This window comes from Podarcis melisellensis, assembly GCF_964234715.1.
Source record: "Podarcis melisellensis genome assembly, chromosome: 14".
In the NCBI taxonomy this organism is placed as follows: domain Eukaryota; kingdom Metazoa; phylum Chordata; class Lepidosauria; order Squamata; family Lacertidae; genus Podarcis; species Podarcis melisellensis.
The window spans coordinates 35,685,746-35,706,978 of record NC_138546.1 but is presented as its reverse complement, the minus strand read 5'-3'; the positions used below and the strand labels follow the sequence as shown (position 1 = coordinate 35,706,978).

General features: G+C 44.5%; 2 protein-coding genes across 7 annotated transcripts in view; one reads left to right on the top strand and one right to left on the bottom strand.

The window, feature by feature from the left end:
- The window catches only part of WDR93 (WD repeat domain 93), a 26,705-nt gene extending 13,909 nt beyond the window's left edge, over window positions 1-12,796 (bottom strand). Inside the window, exons 1-8 of one of the 4 annotated variants that reach the window (XM_081888549.1) lie at window positions 12,701-12,796; window positions 10,737-11,065; window positions 10,099-10,309; window positions 8,253-8,317; window positions 5,184-5,266; window positions 3,443-3,593; window positions 2,373-2,414; window positions 774-861 (exon numbers count right to left, since the gene is read on the bottom strand). In XM_081888549.1, coding sequence (XP_081744675.1) covers window positions 774-861; window positions 2,373-2,414; window positions 3,443-3,593; window positions 5,184-5,266; window positions 8,253-8,317; window positions 10,099-10,309; window positions 10,737-11,003 — 907 coding nt within the window. In that variant the 5' untranslated portion in view covers window positions 11,004-11,065; window positions 12,701-12,796. The other 3 variants (XM_081888546.1, XM_081888548.1, XM_081888547.1) reach the window with 3 other exon arrangements.
- Window positions 5,410-21,233, top strand: PEX11A (peroxisomal biogenesis factor 11 alpha). 3 transcript variants are annotated; one of them, XM_081888784.1, is made up of 4 exons: window positions 5,410-5,721; window positions 6,634-6,692; window positions 16,926-17,041; window positions 19,732-21,233. In XM_081888784.1, exons 1-4 carry the CDS (start codon window positions 5,716-5,718, stop codon window positions 20,286-20,288), a joined length of 738 nt encoding a protein of 245 aa, XP_081744910.1. In that variant the 5' UTR covers window positions 5,410-5,715; the 3' UTR covers window positions 20,289-21,233. The 3 variants fall into 3 exon arrangements, with proteins under 3 accessions (XP_081744910.1, XP_081744912.1, XP_081744911.1); XM_081888786.1 differs by lacking the exon at window positions 6,634-6,692 and having other exon boundaries at window positions 5,420-5,721; XM_081888785.1 differs by lacking the exons at window positions 5,410-5,721; window positions 6,634-6,692 and adding an exon at window positions 12,842-12,980 and having other exon boundaries at window positions 19,732-21,229.

Here is a 21,233-nt window from a genome sequence, read left to right as displayed (position 1 = left end):
CTCTGATGGCCTCTGCTGGTCAATGCTGGTAGTGCTCTCCATTTCTGACAAAGGAAACACTCCCTGTTAATGTTGGAAGAGGCACTTGAGAAAGTTGGAGGAAGTGCATGAAAAGTCTTAATATTTATGTCCCCACCTCCTGCAGGCTAAGGAGGTGCAATGAACATGCCTTGCCAAACAACACGCACACCCCAAGTTCCCATTTCATTCCAACTCCCCTTGCTATTTTATTTTTTTAGATTGTGTGCCTGGAGGCGGGGGCTTTCTTTAAAAAGTAAAAATAAAACTGTACCACTCCAAACATGCTTTACTTATCCTTTGTGTAAAGAAGGTGGACAGAAAGAACTTTTTCTCCCTCTCTCACCATACTAGAACCTGCAATCAGCCCATGAAATTGAACAGTAGTAGCACATTCAGAATGGACAAAAGGAAGTATTTCTTCAGTGTGCAAAGATAAGACAATGAAATTTGAATGACTGTCCACAGAAATTGCTTTAGAAGGGGGTTAGACAAATACATGGAGGGCACCAGTGGCAACTAGTCACAATGGCAAAATTCAAATCCCAGGACCAGAGACAGCATGCCACTGAACACCAATTGCTGGCGAACCACAGCAGGAGAGGGTTGTTTTATTTATGTACATTTTAGTTGGTCCTAATACATGCATTTATCACACTATTTTTACATTTTGTGTTTTTACTGTTGCACTGTTTCAACAAAACACAGAAACAGAAAAAAACAGGTAAACAGAAGAAGGTAAGGAGAGTTCATACGTGCAAATGGTTTGGGTGATCGGATCTTCAGCAACAGAACAGGGGGAATCAGCCTCGATTCAAGCCTGCTTAGAAGCACTTGAGGATCCTGTAATGAAGCAGAGAGGCAATTCTAAACAATTCCACTTCCAGAGTCCACTTCCCATCTCGCCCCATACACCGAGATTTTCCGAAGCCAAGCAATTTCTGGCTATCCTCTTTGGAATGTTAACCAATCACTTGATACGAAGACTGGGGGACCTCCTCTATCCTACAATAAAAGTGGCTGGACTCCAAAAATAGTGCATGTGTCTCATAGCGCCACTCCAGGTCCAAGACACAGGACAATGCATGGTATAAGCGTTGCACTCATCTAAAGCAAAAATAGGGGCCAGAAATTAAGGCTGCAAAGTCCAAACCAGCCCTGTAATGGCTGCTGGCTGCCCCCCCCCCCACGAGTTGTCAACCAAGAAGCAATAATGGTGTAAAGGAGTAGCATTTAGGAATATGATCTTCAAGTTTGTTGCAATTCTGCCTGCCTCGGAGCAGATAAATGGTTAATTCTTTCATAAGAGGCTTCCTTTACAGCTAAGCTGCAATGGGAATTGGCCGACTTCCACCTTGCGTGGTCTACTTTTTTTGTTTACTAGCATCTCTGTGATCCGGCGATGTGTGTTGTGTTTTTCAAACAAGGTGGCATGTTCAGAATCTCTCAATAGTTATGGCATAACTCATCTGTGTTAAAGGACCCTGATCACATCAACCAATACCCTTCACTTCAAGAACAGTTATAATGAAGAATGTTTATTGCTCAGATAAGCCTTGGCGTCCAGCCCGCTTCAGCTGCGCAGCTACCAGCCAGGCCTCCGGACTTGAAAGGCCACATTCCAAAGGCTCTGAGCAACACGCAGAGATTAAGCAGCGGTCAGAGAAAGCTGGAAACTCAAGAGCTTTCCTTCAGTGTGCTTAAATAAAGCCCACTCAGGATCTTTGCAGCTAAAAGCAGTTTTTATTTACAGCAGAACTATCCATTATCTATCGCAGCGAACAGCATCGTGAAAACACGTCCTCTCTCCTCAAAAGTGAAAGTAGAGAGAAAGAGACTCTCGGAAATGACGCATAGTCTGCCCCCTCCCAAATTGTAGGCAGGGCGTACACTCTGAGCTGTTTAACCCTGTAAGCTCAGGTTCTCCTCACATATATCACCTTAACAGTCATGGTTTCCTCCAAATAATGCTAGGAACTGTAAAAAAAAGGTAAAGGACCCCTGGACGGTTAAGTCCAGTCAAAGGCAACTATGGGGTTGCAGCGCTCATCTCGCTTTCAGGCCGAGGGAGCCGGCATTTGTCCACCGACAGCTTTCCAGGTCATGTGGCCAGCAACATTCTGGCGCAACAGGACACTGTGATGGAAACCAGAGCGCACAGAAATGTCATTTGCTTTCCTGCCGCAGCGCTACCTATTTATCTACTTGCACCAGCGTGCTTTTGAACTGCTAGGTTGGCAGGAGCTGGGACAGAGCAGCAGGAGTTCATCCCGTCACGGGGATTCGAACCGCCAACCCTTCAGATCAGTGAGCCCAAGAGGCTCAGTGGTTTAGACCACTGTTAGACTACTTACCACCTCTTCAGCAACCAATCCTTGGATTTCCGGAGCCTTCTTCTACAGAACCAGAAAAGGCAGCAATTATTATATACACACTGGAGTCCCTATAACATACAATGTGATCCAGGATACCCCAATTTCACCTAGGACCACTGCAGCGCCCTCAGCTCAACAAACCTTTAAGACATGGTCAGTCCTGCTCCCAGTGAAAGAAAAGGAAAACACACAGGGAGCAGGTGGTAATTCCTCCTTGAAAGAGGAGGAAATGGGGAACATGCAAGCCCATTTCTGAAAGGTTTGCTTGTGGTAACGTTACAAATGGAGGGGCAGCACATTCATGGGTTTGTGGATCTCAGCATTGGTTTATCTGTTATTTTATCTGCACACCAGTCGAAGAGAAATATTTTTTGATCAAGTGGTTCATACAAATAAATAATTTCCAGGCATGCCTATCCACGATAGAAAGACTACTTGCTCGTGAGAAGAGAACTCTGAAACATTGTCATTTGGCTTCACTGAATACAAGTTTTCTGCCTCTGAAAAAGTTTGGAAAGTACACCTGTGTATAAATGGTATCGGGACAGAATTATAAATCATAAATCATTTGATGTCTTGATACGAATGGAAGTCGTTAACATTGCTATTTTGACTGTAGTGTAATTGAAATTAATAAGATTTTTGGAATGCAGAAATAAAGTAAACCATCAATTCTAGAATGCGGGGGGGGGGCAGGCACCTAAATTATATAATTTGGCATCTGAATGATTGCTATTAGTAATTGTATTATAATTTTGCATTGTTATAATGAGGCTATTATTGGATTGTTGTAACTGAAAACTAATAAAAATTATTATCAAATTATGTTGGACTAAAACTCCCATCGTCCCTGAACATTGGTCATGCTGGCTGATGGAAGTTGGAGTCCAACAACATTTGGAAGGCCACATCCATTCATTTATTCATTCATGTGTTCATTCATTCATTCATTCATTCTAATGACAACTAAGAAGTCATGGAGGGGAGGGGCACAAAAAACTTTTGAGGGGCTAGATATGATCCATAGGAATTACATTTTTTTTATCCACCTCTACCCCAGCCTTCTCTGGCAGGGTTGCCTGGTTAACTTTCATGTCCTTGGTGTTTGCTGGAGTTGTAAGTGCGACATTCTGGGCATTTTCTGTCTCTTTTAGCCAAGAATCCTTAGGCAATCGGTAGATCTCCAGCCAAGCCTCTGAGCTGCCTGCTGTGAGGAAACAGAAGAAAACAGATGAAGCAATGGGGAAGGAGAAGAAAGGTCTCTTAGTCAAGCAATCTTTCTAGTTTTGCTCCCTAAAAGGCAAATTCATGCTTACTCTTGGCCACTTATACATAGTATGTCGGGAAATACATATATATATAGGCATGTAAGTGGCTCTTAAAGTTTCGAAGCATATGAGGAAGGGGGGAGGAATCTTACCAAAACACACAAAAAGTCACACACATTCAAAGTATCCATTACCCAATATCTGAAAGCATCCTATTTAGAAACCTCAAACCCTATTGAGAAAGTTTCCATGTCAGTGCCATAGGCTGGATTGTGTCACAAAAACTCTGCAACTAAGTCATGCAATATGCTGGTGCAGTTACTTGCCAAAATTCTGGTCCTTTACCATCCAGATTGATTTATTCTTTTTGTGATAAAGTTCATACATGTAAATACATTCTACAAATATACCCAACAGTGTAAAAAAACTAAGCTGAGGATCAGAAACCCCTACGGTTTGATAAGGGGTGTTTTTTAAAGCTCTTTGAGGATGCCTCTCCTAATAGTTTTATATTAGCAGCGTCGTATATTCTCGGTGAAAGCCAAAGGAAATGGAATCGACCTCTGTAGGGAACAGAAACAACTTCCTCACCTTGTGCTTGACTGACTTACAGTGCAATCCTATACATGTCTACTCAGAAGTAAGCCCCACTGAGTTTAACGGCGCTTACTCCCAGTAAGTGGATACAGGATTGCAGCCTTCAGGAATTAACAAGAAAGGCCCGTTGTATCCATATACCAGAGGTAGGGCCTTATTGGTGGTGACCCCATATCTCTGGAAGGTCCTTTCTAGAGAATTCTATGAAGGCCCTTTCTCTAACTGGTCTTCAGTTAGACCTACCAGCCACCAGTGTGGTGGGACAGAACCACACCCCCCCCAAACAGCAGCATTGTTGCAGCTTGCTTTGAAGGGGCTGAGGCAGGGCAGAACTGAGTTTAAGCATGTGCAGATGTACCAGTGAGATCCCCAGATTGCTTAGAAACTCAATAATAATAATAATAATGCCCTTTCACATTGATTTTATGCAGGCACCATATGTTTTAATTCAGCAGCAGGGAACCTGTGGCCACCCATATGTTGTTGGACTTCAACTTACATTAGCTCCAACCAGTGTGGCCAATAGCCAGGGATGTAAAGCGTTGTAGTCCAAGAACATCTGAAGGCCACCGGTCCCTTCCTCATATTTTAATTGATGAGGCTTTTTTATTGAGATGTACAGTATTGTGATTATAATGCCTATTTTTGTAAGCTATTTTCTGAGGACTTGGTTCCTTTTTATTTATTTTTTTAAAAGCTATAAATATGCATTTGAAAAGTTACTTGTCTGTTGAGGGTGGTCTGGATTTTTTATTTGGAAGATTAGACCGAGTGGGTGCAGTATCACAAAATGAACTACCCAAAACACATCGTGGTAAAAAGAGAGATTCCAAAGGGAAACCTGAAGGATAAAAAAATATAAAAAGTGCCACACTCCAGCCCGCAGGTTGCAACTTGTCTGGCTAAGTTTGACAAATGTTGAGACTTGCCTTGCAGCAGAAAGCCTGCATAATCAGCCCCGCGAGAGAGTTCCAGTGCAACACATGTATTTCGCTTACTAATATCTTCCTGCCAAAAAAGAGAAAAGAAGATGGTAAATATATATTCTGAAATTAGAGTGGGCTGAGCTTGTGGAAGCAGGAATGCCAAGCAGGGAAACCTGATCTGGCAGGTTTGTTGCAAAAGCTCTTTTGTCATTTATGTGTTTGACTCTGAGCACACCACCTATCATTAGAAGACTCTGATGAGGAAACCTTGATGTTCTGCCAGGAAAATGCACTATAAAACATACGTGGCTTTATCACATTCATCATTGCCTCCAGAGTTCAATAGACGTAACTCATTTTAACAGTTGGACTTGGCTGCAGATAAGGACTGCACAGTGGGGAAAGCTGTGCCTATTGATTTTCCACCTGCTGCTGGACGGTTGTTGAACGCAGAGGACCTCCTCCGGGAAGAAAGCTGGCATCGACAGGAAGGTGGACCATCAAAACACTCAGCCCACAAGTGACAGTTCTATGCAGGTAATGCAGAGTATAGGCTGGCTGCAAGAGGCTTGGAAGGAGAAGTAGAGTCAGGGCTGACACATCCAGTTTTGCTGCTTGAAGCAAAATGAAAAAGCAGCACCCCACCCTCTCCGCTGCTAGTGGAGAAGCTAGCCAGCGCTGATTTCCAAAATCTGGTGAGATCTCTCACACTCTGCCAGATCTTTCAAAATTTCAGCAAAACCTTGCCAGAAATTGACAGCGGAGGCAATGAGGTGAGACTTTCTGCTGCCCGAAGTGGCTGCTTCATCTTGCCTTGTAGGTGGGGCAGCCCTGAGTACAGCAGATATGTAAAACCTTGAAGCAGCACCAGTCGGGACTTTTAGCATGCATGCATAAAGTCAACAATAACTGCTGACATAGTCCAACCAAAATTAAGTCCCATTAATATTTACAGGAGAGGATATGCTAATGGTTCAATTTTATACACACATACTAAGTAGCAAGCAACAACAACAAAAAATCCTTCCAGTAGCACCTTAGAGACCAACTAAGTTTGCTATTGGTATGAGCTTTCGTGTGCATGCACACTTCTTCAGATACACTGAAACAGAAGTTACCAGACCCTTATATATAGTGGGAGGGTGGGGTGGGGTATTACTCAGAAGGGTGGTGGGAATGGGTGATTGGCTGATAGGTGTGGTAAACCTGTTGGCGACTGTTAAGGACTGCAATTGGTCTTACAGGAAAAAGCAAGGGGTGAGATGGCTAAAAATAGCTTTATCGTGTATGTACCATGTAGCAAGCCCTCCTGTACACAGTCAGACCTATTTTGGAGTAAAGATGCATAGGAATGAGTCATGCATCTCTTCCACTGGCATCTGTGAGACTTCTTATGGTTTAAGTTTGGCCACTGTCGGTCATTCACATTTAACCTCATTTTACATTCAGACCGAGCCGAAGCATGTTTACTCAGATGGCCTACTGAGTGAAAAGGGACTTGTTTCCAAGTACCGCAATTTTCGCTCTATAACACGCAGATTTTTTCTCCTAAAAAGTAAGGGGAAATGTCTGTGCGTGTTATTGAGCGAATGTGTGGTCCCTGGAGCTGACTGGCCCGAGCACAGGGGCAAAAATCAGGCAAAAATAAGATCGTGCAGGCGGAGGGAAGGCGGAAGCTGCTGCTTTCCTGCATTCTGCCTCAGGGTCTTACTGCCCACCCACTTCTGTTTCTGTTGCTGCGTTTGCTCAAACTCAACAAAGAGCAGGGAATCCCTTGCCCTCCTGGCAAGCAGAGGGTTAAGGAAAGAATCACGTCCTTCCTTCTAATTCTTTCCTAGTCACACTGCGAGCAGGCTCCAGCCCACCACCTCCTCCTCTCCGTGCTCTAGGGACTTGCAGGCAGTCAAAAAACATGCAGGTGGGAGAGATAGAGAGGGCTGGCTTGGGTGGGGTGGGGGACTTTTGCCTTCCTTTTCTCCCTCCCGTTAAACCCCTCTCCTGCATTGTTAGCCAGTGCTTCTCCGCATGCAGGAGAGACATGCAGGTGAGAGAGAGGGGAGAGAGAGAGAGGGGAGAGAGAGAGAGAGAGAGAGAGAGAGAGAGAGAGAGAGAGCTGGCTTGAATGGAGGGGGGACTTTTGCCTTCCTTTCCTCCCTCCCGTTAAACCCCTCCCCTGCATTCTTAGCCAGCTGCTTTTCCGCACACCCCTCGCGTGCTCCTTGTCCCTTCTGTGTTTTTCCTTCCCTCCCCATTTAAAACGTGGTTACAAAGCACAGATCCACATGGATCCTCAGGATTTTTGCATTGAGTCACCCCAAATTCACCATCAGATAACATTACATGTCCATGGCTACAGCCTGTACCAAAAAAATCACGCACCCACTGTTGCCTGGGGCCACAATGGTGCAAAAACATGGTTACAAAGCACGGATCCACATGGATCCTCAGGATTTTTGCATTGAGTCACCCCAAATTCACCATCAGATAACATTACATGTCCATGGCTACAGCCTGCACCAAAAAAATCACGCACCCACTGTTGCCTGGGGCCACAATGGCGCAAAAACGTGGTTACAAAGCACAGATCCACATGGATTCTCAGGATTTTTGCATTGGGCTACCCCAAACTCACTGTCAAATCACATGTCTGTGGCCACAGCATGAAGCACAAAAATGATACATCCACCGTTTCATTCAGAATTTTTTCCCCTTGTTTTCCTCCTCTAAAAACTATGTGCGTGTTATGGTCAGGTGCGTGTTATAGAGCGAAAAATACGGTAAGCATGCAGAAAGTTGGGGCACTGTTTTAGAAATAAACACCACTGAAAGTATAGGTCTTACTTCCAAGTAAAGCATGTTCGTTATCAGGCTGTATATCAAATGCTACGGGGGGAAAGATGTGTGTGTGTGTGTGTGAATAATTATACATATGGGTGGATGGAAGTGCCTTTCTACTTAGAATTGCACCAATATGGGTACCACACAATGGATTTAGGTAACTGGGTTTTCCAAAACTGAGATTCAGATAACCAGTAACTGTAAGAGATAGATATATAGTGGGGACTCACCACTTCATTTATGGCTTTTATAGACAGCAGATTCTCCTTGAAAAAGTAAAAAAGACGTGCAATACCTGGAACACAACAACAGAAGAAATTGCACTAGGATACCTTTTCTTTCATGTTCATTAGCACATCAGATTTCCTCTTTTCCATTATCCATTAAATGAAGTCTTATAATTGATCAGTTTTCCCTTTGGAGAGTTCTGAGGGGTGCAAATACTAATTCCTGCTCATCCATGAAGTTCGCTAGTGACCTTGGGCCAGCTACTATCTTGTAGCCTAACCTACCTCATGGAGTTGTGGTGAGGGTAAAATAGAAGCGGGAGAATCGTGGATGCTGTGCCTTGAGTGCCCTGGAGTAAAGGCGAGATATAACATCTGCATAGCTGAGGAGAAGCCCTGCTCCTTTGAACCCTAGCATCTCATGCTACCAGGCTTGCTGCTTACCTGTGACCATTTCTTACCTGTGACCATCAGCAGTCCACCAAGTCACCAACTGGAGAAGCAATAGCAAAAGGGGGTGGGTTTTATGTAGCAAAGGGATGGCTGTAGTTAAGTGGCAGAGAATCTGCTGTGCATGCAGAAGGTCCCAGGTTCTATCCCTGGCAACAGTTGAGATTAACTTATCTAAGTTAGCCATGGTCATTCGTCTCAGTGGGTTTACTCTGAGCAGGACTAACATTGGCTATGATCCAATAGAGATGGTGCTGGTTTGAAACACAATGGAAAGGACAGGTGTTGTCGTGCTAAAATCCCAATTCCAACATAGTATGGAACAGGCCTCCTGATGAGATGGTATCTGCAGTTTCATAAGGGAAGAAACATTATTTCAGTTATCCTGGTCCCGAGTTGTATAGCGATTTCTGCACCAAAACCCGCACCATGAACTTAGCTTAGTAGCTAAGTGGCAGCCAGTGCAATTCTTCCAACAGCAGGGGAACATGCTGGTGGTATCCTGTCCCAAGTTCAGCTGCTGTATTTTGCACCAGCCCAACTTCAAGGACAACCCTACATAGAAAGCACTGCAATGAATTGCAGTAATCCAGCTGGGAGGTTACTACAGCATAGAAAAGAGTAATTATGCTATCTTGGTAAAAGGGAATCCTAGCCACTGAGGTCACCTGAGCCTCCAGTCACAGAAATAAATCCAGGAGCACCTCAGGGGATGTATATATCTACAGTTGGCAAATGATCAATTATCCAGACTGGAATTGGTCAGGCAGTGCACCTCCATCTTGCCAAGATTCAGATTCAATTTGCTGACCCTCCTCCAGCCTACCATCAAGCCCAGGTGCTGGTCCATGGCTTACATAGCTTTCCTAAATGAGATGATACACACACAAAAAATAGAGCTGGGCATCATCAGTGTACTCATCACACCTTATTCTTTTATTTGAAAAAGAGAATGGTTGCTAGCGTGGGGGCAGTTTCTTGCAAAATCCAAGTCATGCACCAGTTCTGGCACAGAACTGGCTGAATGTGGGTAACCAAGTAGCAGGACAACTCAGACATATGACTACAGAGCTGCTTTAGTTGCCAAAATTAAGCTGAAAAAGACAATAAACAACATCGTCTCAGGCAGGAGTTGTGCTTCTTAGTTGTCATTAAAGCACAGGGAGGTTTTCAGAATTACAACCAGACAACGAGAAAAGGCATGGGTCCACTATGTCATTCCATGCAAGCCACTTTCTTCCTTTAGTTCTCCCTTCTGTAAAATAGAAACAATACAGATCCCTCTCACAGGGTTGATGGGACAAACATAACAGAGGCCTGAGGTCCTCATAAGACAGGTAGGATAGAAAATAGTGTAGAAAAGATAATTAATTTGCAAATGGGTGTTAAATATACTTACCCAGCTCATCCACTGAACCAATGAGATAGGAGCTACTGCCAAAGTTTGAAACCTTGATGGCACAAATCTCAACGTTGGCTGCCTCCCAAGCACATACCTTCTCGCATGTGGGCTTTTCACATGTGGGTATGCTGAAGACAGATAGTCCCATAGAAAAGCCAATGAAGATGAATTCTCCAGCGGCTACCATGCAGTTTGCCCTTCCCTCAACCTGGGAATATGGGAAGTGAAGAAAGCACAATGCCCCTCTCAGCAATTAATCCCATTACATGCATTAATTCACTGCTGATAAGTATTAGTGTTATTTTCAATGCTGCCATATTAATAACCACAGTAGCCATTTTGCACACATGTAAGTAGCCTGTTAAATAACCACCACAGTCTGTGCTTACTGCAGTTCATTTCCCTCTGATCTCATTATCCCACCCACTAACAATCATATGTATATATGCCTACCACCTCAGGAAAACACTTCATACATATTGTGAAGTAGATCCTAGTCCACAAAAGCTTATGCCATAATAACTTTGTTAGCCTTTAAGGTGCCACAAGACTCTTGGTTATATCCTACTGAATTCATTGAGGAGCTACTGCTAAGTAAGAACTACTCATCCCACTATTTGCCCGGGAATGAGTACCTGGAATTCAGATGAAGGTGGGTACTTTGGGGGCGGAAGCTTCGGCTGCCTAGTTTCCTGTAATGGTTGCGGCCCCTCAACAATTTCCCAGGTCCGCTCAAGCAAAAGATTCACCAGTTTATTGATCATCCGATAAGGCTGAGGCAAAGAATCAAGGTACTCATATGGATCTTTCAAGTATATGTCCTCCTCTTCGTCTTTCTTAATCCAGTCCTTTTCAGTGGGTGAAGGGATGTCCAGGGGCTGCTTCCGGAGGAAGACGGGCATTTTTGTGCCACTTCTATTGTCCCTCTACAAGCAGTTTGGCAGCTTCGAATATTAAGAAAGCCCTGTAGTAAAATATAATCTGATTATTGATCAGGTATTTCCCCCCACTCAAAAGCAGTTCATTATATTTTGAGAAGCAATACCTGCTTCACACCGTGGCAACCAAAAGGGAGAGCAAGGACAGCACTATGGTGCTGAGGTCCAGCATTTGGGCTTCCCATAGGCATCAAGTTAGCCACTATGAGAACAAGACGCCTAACTAAATGGGCCTTTCATCTGATCTAGCATAGCTCTTCTTATGTTCCGCTCTACCAGAATGGAATTCAGTGTGTCTGTGTTCCTCACTAGAAAGCAAATATGCCCATGACTCCTCAGAAGTAAAGTTCAGGAGAGTCTTGCTTGATAAAACAGATAAAACAGCACTCTCCTACTAGGGATCCCCAGCAGATGTTATTCAAAGGCCTGCTGTCTCCAACACTAGACTAATAACTTTATCGTCCAAATGGAAACTCACTGGGTGAAATCCTGGATCAGTTGCTTTCCCTTAGCTTAACCTACCTCACAGGGCTGTTTGCAGGTGTGTGTGTTTTATAATCACCTTATACACTAAAGGGCTCCAGAGAGTGTAGATGGTTCCTCCTCCCAGTTGAATCTGCACAACCACCCTATGAGGTAGATTACACTGGGTGTGCATGTGTAAGCAGCCCAAGGTCACACAACGAGCTTTATGGGTATGTGAGGGATTTGAACCTGGATCTCCCTGGACCTAGTGTCATAATAAGAATTATTATTCTTATTTATTTGTATCCCATGTATCTCACTGAGTTGCCTCAGCCACTCTGGGCAGCTTCCAACATATATAAAAACAAAATAAAACATTAAACATTAAAAAAACTTCCCTATACAGGGATGTCTTCTAAAGGCGTTTCACACACACACACACACACACACACACACACACACAGACACACACACAGAGAGAGAGAGAGAGAGAGAGAGCTTTTTTCCCCTTAAAAAATGTTTAGGGGTACTCTCATTTTGACACAAGAAAATCCCCATTTTATAGTTCAAATTGGGAAAATTAAATACAGTAAATGGACAAAAGTACAAAGATTCACAAAATGTTTACGGGTTTGTGTCCCCCCCCCCCAGAAAAAAGTACTGTAATATATAATTTATACTTTTCAGATTTATACATTTTCACTGATTTCAAAACTTGACTTCCTCCCCCGACTTCTGCAGTTCCTTAAATTTATTTTTAACATCTTCTGCATATCCACATCAACTTAATTTGTTCATTTATTCATCTTCTTTAAATATATACACCTATGAAACTGCAGGTTATTGCAATAATCCCGCCCATGTTTTTAATCTCTTTACAATTTATCTGTAAATATTCAATAAACCATTCTAAAGGTTATATAGTTCCTCATCTCCACTCTTACTCTCAAACCAACTGGCCCCATTAAAAAAAAAAGTGCATGTGAGAAAGATAAATGCGTGTGTGTGTGCGTGTGTGTGTGTGTATACACACACACACACACACACACGGTGCTGAGCTCCAGAGACATGTTAATGAATCTTATTAATTGATTTCACAACAAATCACAACCCCTTACTCCGCTTTCCAAACCCCAGCCCCGCACCTATACACGTGTACAAACGCGCGCGCACACACACAAAAAAGCCCCCTGCACCTGTTTCCGGAAGTTGACATGTTGCCATAGTAACCCAGACCCGGAAGGAAGGCCGGCCGGCCGTTTTGAAGGGGCTGGGCGATCTACGGGCGGGGAGGCGGGGCTAACTCTGACCACGCCCACTCCCAGCTGATCGCACAGGTGGCGCGTTGCGGGAAGTTCCGTGTCGGGGTTCCGAGCTGCTTGGCCGCCGTCCGGCGTGGGGTTTGCCGCCGCCTTTGCAAATGGAAGCGTTTGTGCACTTCACCAACCAGACCCAGGGTCGAGATCGGCTCTTTCGGTGAGGGGGGAAGGAAAGAGGCGAGTGGGTGGGCGGGCTGAATGGCAGGTGTCCTCCAAAAGTTTTGTTTTAGCTTTATTTTGCATTTATTGCTAAAGGCACTTTTAAGGCGGTGTTCAGATAGAGTTGTCGATTTCGCAAGCAATTGTGTAATCCTATATACTCGCCGTGCTTTTTTTCTAAAAGTTTAGGGGTACTCATTTGGACTCAAGAAAATCACCATTTTAGAGTTCAAATCGGGGGGAAATAAATACAGTAAATGGACAAAAGTACAAAGATTCACAAAATGTTTGGGGGTATGTGTACCCCCAGGAAAAAAGCACTGTATGCTCGGTAGTAAAAGGTAAAGGTAAAGGTACCCCTGGCCGTACGGGCCAGTCTTGCCAGACTCTAGGATTGTGCGCTCATCTCACTCTATAGGCCAGGAGCCAGCGCTGTCCATAGACACTTCTGGCTCACGTGGCCAGTGTGGCAAGCTGCATCTGGCGAGCCAGCGCAGCACACGGAACGCCGTTTACCTTCCCGCTGGTGCTTTCGAACTGCTAGGTTGGCAGGCACTGGGACCGAATGACGGGAGCGAACCCCGCCGCGGGGATTCGAACCGCTGACCATGCGATCGGCAAGTCCTAGGCGCTGAGGTTTTACCCACATGCTCAGTAGTAGCTCCAGTTAAACTCAGAAGGACTTACTCCCTGGTAAATTAGGTTGTAGGATCTCTGCCTTAAGTATTGCATACAACTTCATAGAAATGAAATGCAACCCAGGGACACCCCTCTGAACCAGGCATAGGCAAACTTGACCCTCCAGATGTTTGGGGACTTCAACTCCCATGATCTGACCAGTGGTCAGGGATGATGGGCGTTGTAGTCCCAAAACATCTGGAGGGTCGAGTTTGCCTATGCCTGCTCTAAACCATAAGGGGTGTCCCCTGCCTGAAACCCTGGAGAGGCTGCTACCAGTCTGAGTAGGCAGTAGATTATTATGCAATCATAGAGTTGGAAGGGAACCCAAGGGTCATCTAACCCAACCTGCTACAATGCATGGTGCTTTCATTCCATGTCTTTAGGTGCAAGCCAAAAACATTCCTCATTTCCCAGGCATTTGGCAAATTTAACAATCTATGCTTCACATCTGTCCCTGGGTAGGTTCAAGCCACCAACCTTCTGGTTAACAGCCAGACCCATTGTGCCAACATACTGAGCTCGATGGGTCAGTGGTCTGACTCATAGAACAAACATAAAATACTGCCTTCTACTGAGTGTAACACTGGAGCTAGGAAAACTGAGGTTCAAATCAAGTCTCCACCCCCGTCATTCAGCCCAGATACTGAGGTCCAGCTCCGAGGGCCTTCTGGCAGTTCCCTCCCTGCAAGAAGTGAGGTTACAGGGAACCAGGCAGAGGGCCTTCTCGGTGGTGGCACCCGCCCTGTGGAAAGCCCTCCCACCAGATGTCAAGGAAATAAACAACTCTCTGACTTTTAGAAGACATCTGAAGGCAGCCCTGTTTAGGGAAGTTTTTAATGTTTGATGTTTTATCGTGTTGGATATTCTGTTGGGAAGCTCCCAGAGTGGCTGGCGAAACCCAGCCAGATGGGCAGGGTATTAATAATAATAATAATAATAATAATAATAATAATAATAATAATATCAACATGAAGCTCACTGGGTGACTTTGGGCCAATCACTAGTTCTCAGCCTAGCCTATCTCATTGGGCTTTTGTGAGGATAAAAATTAGGCATGTATTGTCTGAGCTTCAGGAGGCGGAAGTGGCTTATAAAAGAAATTGATTATAATTATTTTTGAAACTGTGGTGCTCTTGTCAGCAGCAGTTTAATCTGGAGCAATGAACAGCTGATCTCTCGATCTCTCTTCTGTGAAAACGCAATCATGTGAGGACCAGCAAAGCTAGTTATGTTTAGCCTGGAGAAGAGAAGTATTCACATATCTGAAGGTCTGTCGTGCAGAAGATTTGGCAGACTTGTTCTCTGTTGCCCTGTGTGGTGGATGACCCTTGCTCCGAAAAGCGTGGTCAAAATTAAAGGGTTCAGGAACTCAGACCAGACCGAATTTCATCAAATCATGCACAGACTTTACTAAAACAAAACTCTACAAGAGAGGGTGGGGAAGCAAATCTGTTTTGATTGCATTTTTATGAGAAGCTTTTTGAACCAACATGGAAACCATTACCAACTATTCTTCAAAATTCACACTCCTTTGATTTTTGCGAGGCTGGTCTCCCGACAGAAAATGTACACATCAATGCATATATCGGGGAAAAGTGTGCATGAAAATACATTCATTGGTGAAAGTAACACATAAGCATGCAATACAGTGGTACCTCAGGTTAAGTACTTAATTCGTTCCGGAGGTCCGTTCTTAACCTGAAACTGTTCTTAACCTGAAGCACCACTTTAGCTAAGGGGGCCTCCTGCCGCCGCCGCACCGCCGGAGCACGATTTCTGTTCTCATCCTGAATCAAAGTTCTTAACCCGAGGTACTATTTCTGGATTAACGGAGTCTGTAACCTGAAGCGTATGTAACCCGAGGTACCGCTGTATATTGGTGGGGGAGGGAACCGCTTGCAAAGATGTGTGTCTTGGTTGGAACGGCATACAAAAATAGATAAAATTCACGTGGAAAAATACTGGTGGATTTTTATGAGGATTAAAAAACAAAAAACAAAATAACAGCCACAAATTTCCAGAGAAATGTGGAGGACTCGACCTAAGGCTGAAAAAATGAGAAAGTTAATAGAAGTCAAAAAGGACAGGTTCATCCATCCCTAGTAGTGCTAGACAAACAGGACTGCAGCTGATATGCAAAGCAGCCAGAGGGAGAATGCTGCCTCACTTAGTCATAACTCAGTAACAGGGCAAATTCTTTGCACACAGAAGATGCCAGATTCAGTCCTTGGTATCTTCAGGAAGCTGCTCCTGTCTGAAATTCTGTAGAACTGGTGCCAGGCAGCCTTTGGCAACCTGATGCCCTCCGGATATTTGGGAGGAAACAAACCACAGTCCCTGGCTTAGCTTCGCACCTCAATCGGGGATCATGGTTTTGTCTACGGCACATCATTAACCTTGGTTTAGCATGATGTGTGAACTGGGCCAGACTTTAGGAAAGAAATGGGAGTTAGGGAGATGCTTGCTTGCTCCAAGCCAACACATTTCAAGAATACCTGCTCTTACTCTTGGGTGTTTGCTAATAATATATATTTATAATTTATATATTTTGATTCATTTACATACCACTTAATCATTTCTAGGTGCTGGACATAAAAAAAAAAACAACAACCCACAGAAAATGGGTCAATAAAACAATACAAAGTTAGAAGGAAACCAAAGACCACCTTTCAATGCTTGCTGGAACAACAAGCCTATAACCAATAACCGTGTGTCTGAGGTTGAGCAAGGAGGCTGGCTGTTTAATCTCAATTGGGAAGGAGTTCCACAGGGACTGAAAGCATGGCTTCTAAAAGTTATGAGCCATGGGATACCATCAAGGGACTCCACAAAGATCACAATGAATGGGCCATGATATAAGGGAGCAGGCTTAATAGACCCTGGACCCATATGAGCCACCAGTGTAAGTTTTTAATCACCAATGCTGTGTACTGGCGGTAGTCTGTCCTCATCAAACACAGCATTTTGCACTAGCTGGAATTTCCGGATCAGCCACAATGGTCGCCCCACACACAGCATGTTGCTGTAATGGATTCTTGATTATAGTCCTTGTGTGCATGTTCACATTGCTTGAGTTGCCTCCTAAACCAGGAAACATAATTGTGTGCGTAAGGATATTTTGTGAGCAGTCGCTCCGAGGAAAAGGATAGTTCTGCCCCTTTGATGCTTCTGCCTTAATTTAATTGTGGGAGAGACAGTCCTGTCCCTCTGCTTTTGCCTGTGATGTGAATTGGGTTCTCCGTGTTTTTCCTCCCCATTCCAGAGCAACTCAGTATGCATGCATGCTGCTTAGCTATATGTTAGAGCATAAGACCAGCCGAGAGGAAGTGATAATGAAGCTCAAAAACCTGGAGGCGAGCATGCGCTCCGGCCGCAAGTGTAAGTATGTTTTCTTATAAGGAAATACCAAAAGAGAGAGAGAGAGGCACGTCTTTTGTAGGCATAATCTGGGGATGAGGAGCAGAAAAAAGGACCATTTGCAAATGCACAAAAGCAACATATAATTGAAACAGATCACAAATGATGATGAAAACAGTAGAGCCTGTGCTGCTGCACTTGAGCTAGTTTGGAGTCCTGTTAATTGAAATGAGAAGAGCACATGCTTATAATTCTTCATCAGATCTATCAAAAATGGTCTGTTGTAGGGGTGGGGGACCTTTGAAAGCCCAAGGTCCACATTCCCTTCTGGGCAACTTTATGGGGGCCACATGGCAGTGGTGGGTGGGGCTAGAGACAAAATGTATGTAAATGTATGTATGTAAATGTTACCTTTGTACCATAAGCTAGTTGGTACACACCCACACAACCCCACTCCAGCCAGCCAAGCACAAGGCATTATCAGAGTTCAAGGACACGTTCCAGACAGACAAAAACAACCAAGGGGGGTGCAAAGCAGGACCAGTGAGGGGTATGGTCTGGGGACAGTATCAAAGGCTAAATAGAAAATTTTGGAGGACTGCATTCAGCCAATGGGCCTGAGATCAAACACAACAGAGGTTTTTGCAAGGTTTTTTAAATTAAGTAATTTGCATTAATTATATGTGTGATTTCATTGATGTAGACATGAATGGACATAGTGACTCAGGCTGCATTTCATCCACCCTTATACCTGGAAATGCTCCATTTGAGGAGGACATGCTTGCAAATAAAATCCTATACATCCTCCTTTGCTTTTGCACAGTTTCAGCATGTCACCTTAATTGGCTTTTAATAAATAAATTGCTCAACATGTAAGTAAGCAGTGTACACTGGCGGGGGGGCGGGGGGAGCCAAGTGGTTGAAATAGTTTTAAAACCCATGACTGATTCCCAAGGGCAGATCTTGGCTGTTAGCTTCCTTCTAAAACTGTGTGGGAAAGGGGGGTGCTGTACTCGCCATGAAAATGTGCCCTGTTCCAGAGATCTGAGCCCAATTCTTCCTGTATAAGTCTTATCTCCTCCAATATCCAGCATTATCTGGTGGGCTGTTGGTACCCAGTGTGAGGTATATTGATGGATCTTGGATTAAGTTCCTATACCAGAAGCATCCATGTCTGTTGACTGGGTGGTGAGGTTTGAGGGTTTTGTTGTTGTTTTCAATCAAACAGTGTATAACTTTTATGAAATAGGAAAACAAAAAATGAAAGCTGCTTTCTCATTTGCTTGTTGTTCAGAAGTCCACTTACCGTACCTTTAACGGTCAGGCGGCTTTTCGGCCTAGCCTCATCCCCATTCACAATCTGGCAGTGACGGCTTGGGAGGGAGTGCCCAGCCAGCAAGTGTGGTCTCCTGGGGGATAAATTGAGGCCTGCCCAGGCTCTTCACCTCGTTCTCCTTGGCGGAATACTTTTTGTGCAATAGGTGTGCAAGTCTACCCATCTCATCACCTTTTGTATTGCTGAAGCCATGTAGTAAATCTGTTTTGTTTTTAAGTACTCTTCTGCTCTGGTTCGCCAGAAGCAGCTTAGTCATGCTGGCCACATAATAATAATAATAATAATAATAATAATAATAATAATAATAATAATAATAAATTTTATTTATATCCCGCCCTCCCCAGCCGAAGCCGGGCTCAGGGCGGCTAACAACAATCAAATAATCAAACAGTCAAATAATCACACATTCTAAAAATATTTCATTATAAAAATTAATTAAAATCAAATTGATGGCAACCGATTAAGCAAAATTCTGTGCAGGTTGCCAGAGGAGGGAGTCAGGCTGCACCCTGACCAAAGGCCTGGTGGAACAACTCTGTCTTGCAGGCCCTGCGGAAAGATGTCAGGTCCCGCAGGGCCCTAGTCTCTTGTGACAGAGCGTTCCACCAGATTGGAGCCACAGCTGAGAAGGCCCTGGCTCTAGTTGAGGCCAGCCTAACCTCTCTGAGGCCTGGGACCTTGACCCGGAAGCTGTACGCCGGCTCCCTCGGCCAATAAAGCGAGATGAGCACCGCAACCCAGAGTCGGCCACGACTGGACCTGATGGTCAGGGGTCCCTTTACCTTTACTTTACTCTTCTAAAGACCCTAACTTGCATTATGTGTTGCTGTTATATATTGTTTGCTTGCCTGCAACCATATCCAAGAAGCTGATATTTAGAAGACCGTAGGACCCTGTCCATCCAGCCAAATGATGGAGTGTAATTGGGATAATAAATGCGATTAACTCCAGCCAGTTCCAGGTGGGATTTTGTGGGTGGGATTCACTCACAAACCAGCAAATTCAAGATGTGCAGTGAAAGTGGATTTGGCACTCTTGTGCAACCAGCTGGCTTCGTGTGCGTGTGTTTTTGTAAGCACTTTCCTTACACATATGTACATTCACACAAACACACACACACACACACACAAGATACATATATTTGTGGTAAGGAAAGTAATGGGAAAATCCCCTGAAAAGTGGGGGGGGGGAGAGATAATTGCTTTACATTATGTCGTAGAGTCACCCCCACAAAAACATCAGAATGTATGCTCAGTGAACGGTGGCTGTCGTATAATCTCCTGTGCAAACTTTGAGCAAGCAAATTGGGATGAAAGCTCAGTAAACAGGCTGTCTGGAAACAAGGCCCTTCTAACAATTGTGGGTTCTCTTGCAGTGTTCAGGCTTGGTAACATGCTGCATGCCTTCGTTTCGGCCAGACACGCCTCCCAGTTGCCAGATTTGGTTCCCCGCTGCTGCCTGACTGCCTCCAACCTCAACCGTGTCCTGTACTTCATGTGCGACACTGTCTTGTGGGTGAAGAGCGTGGGGCTCATCTCGGATATCAACAAGAAGAAGTGGCGCAGCCGGGCGACCAAATACTACTACTATTCCCTGCTGATAAACCTGGTCAACGACTTGTACGAGCTCTGCTGGCGCATGGAGCAAGCCGCACGGAAAGAGAAGCTTCAAGGGGACTCATCTCGGCTCCAGAGTTTAACTTCTCTGGCAACTAGTGGCCTGCAGCCATTTCTCCTCCTCCTCTACATCACACTGAAAAAACATCCTCCTTTGCTTCTGGACACGGTGAAGAACCTTTGCGATCTCTCTAGTCCATTGGACGTTCTGGGAATCTATAAAACCAATCCCGGAATCATTGGGCTCTGTGGCCTTATCTCCTCCTTGGTGGGGATCCTCACCATCGCCGTCCCACAATTGAGACTGAAGCATTGACTTTTGACACTTCCCTGATGGCTTCCATTTTGCAGAGCAGTCCTTTGGATATCAAGCCCAATTGGGTGGGCTTCCTCTGTCCTGTCAGCGGACTTGTTCTCTGCCACTGCCTTCGTTTCCACCTCTTTCCTCATATGATTTTGCCGCCCTTCGATGGGAGAAGGCATCAATCAGTGATGGCATCAGAAAGAGTGTGCTGGATTTATGTACAAGCTAAGCAAGCTATAGCTTAGGGCCCCACTCTCTTGGGGGCCCCAAAAAAATTTAAAGGAAAAAAAAAACCACCGGGTGTACTTTGATAAAATACATACTTTGTTATGTGCAAATGGCTTTCGATACCTATTAGGTGCATAAATTAAAATATAGCATCTATTCGGCACAAAAAACAGCGACAATTTGTTGTTGACAAAGGGCAGCTGGACATATAAAAGGCCCCACTACCTTCAGTAGCTTAGGGCCTCATCAAACCTAAATCCAGCTCTAGGAAAGACTGAAGGAAATGACTTCGGAACTATGTAACAAAGAATGTGAAATTGTACAGACAAGATTTGGGTCTGAATGTAGAAAAAAATGGCCCGTGGCCCTCAAGAGACTTGGGCTGAGGGCAGTCAATGGGTTATGTCCAACGTAGCACTAAACAGATATTCTGATCTCCCCCTCTCCTCCCCTGCTCACCCTTGAAACCTATTCTGGGGGCTTTCCCTAACCTTCCAGAGCAGATTTGGGAATGGTGAGGGGGGGGTGTAGAATCCTCTAGCCCTAATCCTTACACTGAAGTCTTGTTGAATACCACCCAGTTTATCTTTCGCTGGAGAACTGAAGTTGGTTTGGAGTCATAGAATCACGGAATTGTAGAGTTGGAAGGGTCCATGAGGGTCATCAAGTCCAACCCCCTACAATGCAGGATTCTTTCGCCCTTGAACCCATGACCCTGAGATTAAGAGT

Bases quoted from the DNA above. Each gene is read 5' to 3' on its own strand.
- PEX11A (XM_081888784.1), top strand. The intron at 6,693-16,925 runs GTACCGCAATTT...TCCCCATTCCAG, and splicing joins GAAAAGGGACTTGTTTCCAA to AGCAACTCAGTATGCATGCA. The intron at 17,042-19,731 runs GTAAGTATGTTT...GTTCTCTTGCAG, and splicing joins CATGCGCTCCGGCCGCAAGT to TGTTCAGGCTTGGTAACATG.